Here is a 2,487-nt window from a genome sequence, read left to right on the forward strand (position 1 = left end):
CTCATGTCTGCGGCATAGCTGATGGTTCCTCATGTCTGCGGCATAGCTGATGGTTCCTCATGTCTGCAGGCTGCTAATAACCAGCACTGTTGGTTATTAGCATGCTATGATATCTGAGTGGATCCAGGGTGCTTTTATTTTGGTTCAAAGCTTAAAGATAGTTTCTCTTCCTGCTGCATTCATCTGTTAACTCCCTCACCAGTTCTAATTTACTGATGTTATTTCTGATCTGGTCACTGACCCTCTCTTCATGTTCTGTAATGGATCTGTTTCCTGTGAGTCATCACTTCCTGCAGACATGGTCAGTTTGCACCTGACTGTCAAGCTAGAAGCAGAACCTCCTCCTGGTGTCAGGATACATAATTAGCTCTGCAAAGGAAATATCTACCATTGCTCAGTTTAAAGTCTGTGGTACCTGCTTTGCAGAGGATAACAGGTTTAAACCAGGCAGGCCTTGGAGCTCCGCCTCCTGGAAGGAATCACTCCAGGTTTTCATTCTGGTGAGGAATAAAAGGCAGACAGCTGATGGAAACCTGCTGACCTCACATGTCCTTCTGCTGGTGTACAGGGTGGTGCACAGAGTGCTGTCTGTGGCTGGCGTCCTCCCTCTGACCAGCCGCCTGTGGAGCTACGTGGAGAACACCATCAGGTGAGTTCTGATAACCACCCCCACCCCGGATGCATTAGCCTCAGAGAAGCCAGTCAGGCGCTCTGAGCTTGGTTTTGCTGGAAAGGAGAAGCTTTCATCAAGGACTTAATGTCCATTTCTTAGAAATTAAGATGATAAAGAAGAGGGCCGGCCTTGATAAGCCGGAGGGAGGACCAGGAAAGCTCAACACAAACGATGAAGCTGCAGATAAGAATGGAGGAGAAGTTAACTGAGCTGGAGATCCATCCCGTATTTATGGTCTACCTCAGAGGGCAGAGCAGGACTCTGTCCCAAGATGAGCCTAGTTACACATCAACGGGTGCATCGCTCGCTCGGCGCTGTTCAGCCTGATCGTGAGTCGTGTAGTGTACAGGGGGTTACGAGCGGCGATCAGCCTCTCACGTCCACCTCCCGATCAGGAATGGTGAGATCGGTGGCAAATCAAACTTGTTTTGATTTTCTCCCGGCCGTCATGGGCAAATTGCTCAGGGCACAAACAAGGATTCTTCTGCTTCTTCTTCTCAGATGAAAACCCTGATGCATGGCAGCCACGCAATGAGTGAAATGGAGTTCTTCCTGTAAAACTGACAGACCGTAGTAGCCATATCTGCTCAGCCATGTCTTTTTTCTAAATACATTGTCTGCTTTTCTTTTTAGGGCTTTTGGCACAAAATTGCACAAATTGCCAAGGCAGCGTGTTTCCCTCTAGTTAGCTTAATAGTCCCCTTCTATTTGTTTGGCTTCCAGATAGACGATACAGAGCAGCTCCATCTCACTGCGGAGCCGAGTTCCACGTGGTTTTTAGCAGGTAGATCGCATGAGAGCGTCGGGCCGAACATAAAGCTGTGAACTCACACTGTACGAGTGAACCCTGCGATTAGTTGTACAGAGTGAGCAGTAGCTGCGTGCAACAACTGAAAAATATCACACAGTGTACGCCCGGCTTAATGGGACCTAAGTGGTGTGAGGGGGCCAAGGAACCGTGGATTAACCAAATATTATGGGGGTGTAGCAGGCTGGGCCTTCAGGGGCAGCTTTATTATGCCATAGTTCAGACAGAATAAAGCAATGATTTTAACCTGAAATCAGGAACACCTCCTGGAACTGAAAGATAAGGAAGGAGGAACCTGATAATCACCTCCATTGATGGAAGCCTGATTAGGAATCTCTGTTTATCCCATTAGGCAGACATTGGTCTTTGTTCTCTGTGTTTCAGGTGGTGCTGGATCCCTAACTGGCTGCCATCATGGTGTCCCACCTCTCAGAGGCAGCTGAAGGCTGCAGAGGATCACATGCTGCGCTGTAAGCATCACAGCTGTCTTAATTTTTATTCCCATGAACCAATCCATACCCTGAGGGAACAGAGATCAGTAAGCCACATACCTCAGGAAAGGTGATCTGATTGGACCTAATTAGTTCCTGTTAGAATCCTACAAAAAATCTGCCATTTTATTGCATTATTCAGAATGTTTCTAATGTTGCTCAACAAACCAGCAGCATTTTAAATTGATCCAAGTCCAGGATCTCTGTTGGGACAGATGATGTCTTAGTTTCCTTCTCTGAGGTCTTTTCTGTCTCAGTCTCTACCGGTCATTTAGTCAGCATCAGGACTCTTCCAGAGACGGTGGCTGTGTCGTAGCCCCTCCATCTAACTCCTGTTCTTAGGCGCTGCTGCTTCTGCCCCTCGTCCTTCCTCCTTGTCCTGTTGTATCTTTGCGTTATTGTGCTTACGCTACCCTAACCGCTATGGTGCTTTCGCCGCCCTAACCGCTATGGTGCTTACGCCGCCCTAACCGCTATGGTGCTTTCGCCGCCCTAACCGCTATGGTGCTTACGCC

At 48.2% G+C, this 2,487-nt stretch overlaps 1 protein-coding gene across 1 annotated transcript in view; it reads left to right on the plus strand.

Moving 5' to 3' along the window:
- LOC107101964 (1-acylglycerol-3-phosphate O-acyltransferase ABHD5-like) overlaps positions 1-2,487 on the plus strand; it is a 22,552-nt gene that overhangs the window by 9,828 nt on the left and 10,237 nt on the right. Inside the window, exons 2-3 of the mRNA XM_015401066.1 lie at positions 355-649; positions 1,866-1,951. Coding sequence (XP_015256552.1) covers positions 355-649; positions 1,866-1,951 — 381 coding nt within the window. The remainder of the gene's footprint in view (positions 1-354; positions 650-1,865; positions 1,952-2,487) is intronic.

Source organism: Cyprinodon variegatus, unplaced genomic scaffold (genome assembly GCF_000732505.1).
Source record: "Cyprinodon variegatus isolate N-32 unplaced genomic scaffold, C_variegatus-1.0 Scaffold1179, whole genome shotgun sequence".
NCBI classification, from domain to species: Eukaryota; Metazoa; Chordata; class Actinopteri; order Cyprinodontiformes; family Cyprinodontidae; genus Cyprinodon; species Cyprinodon variegatus.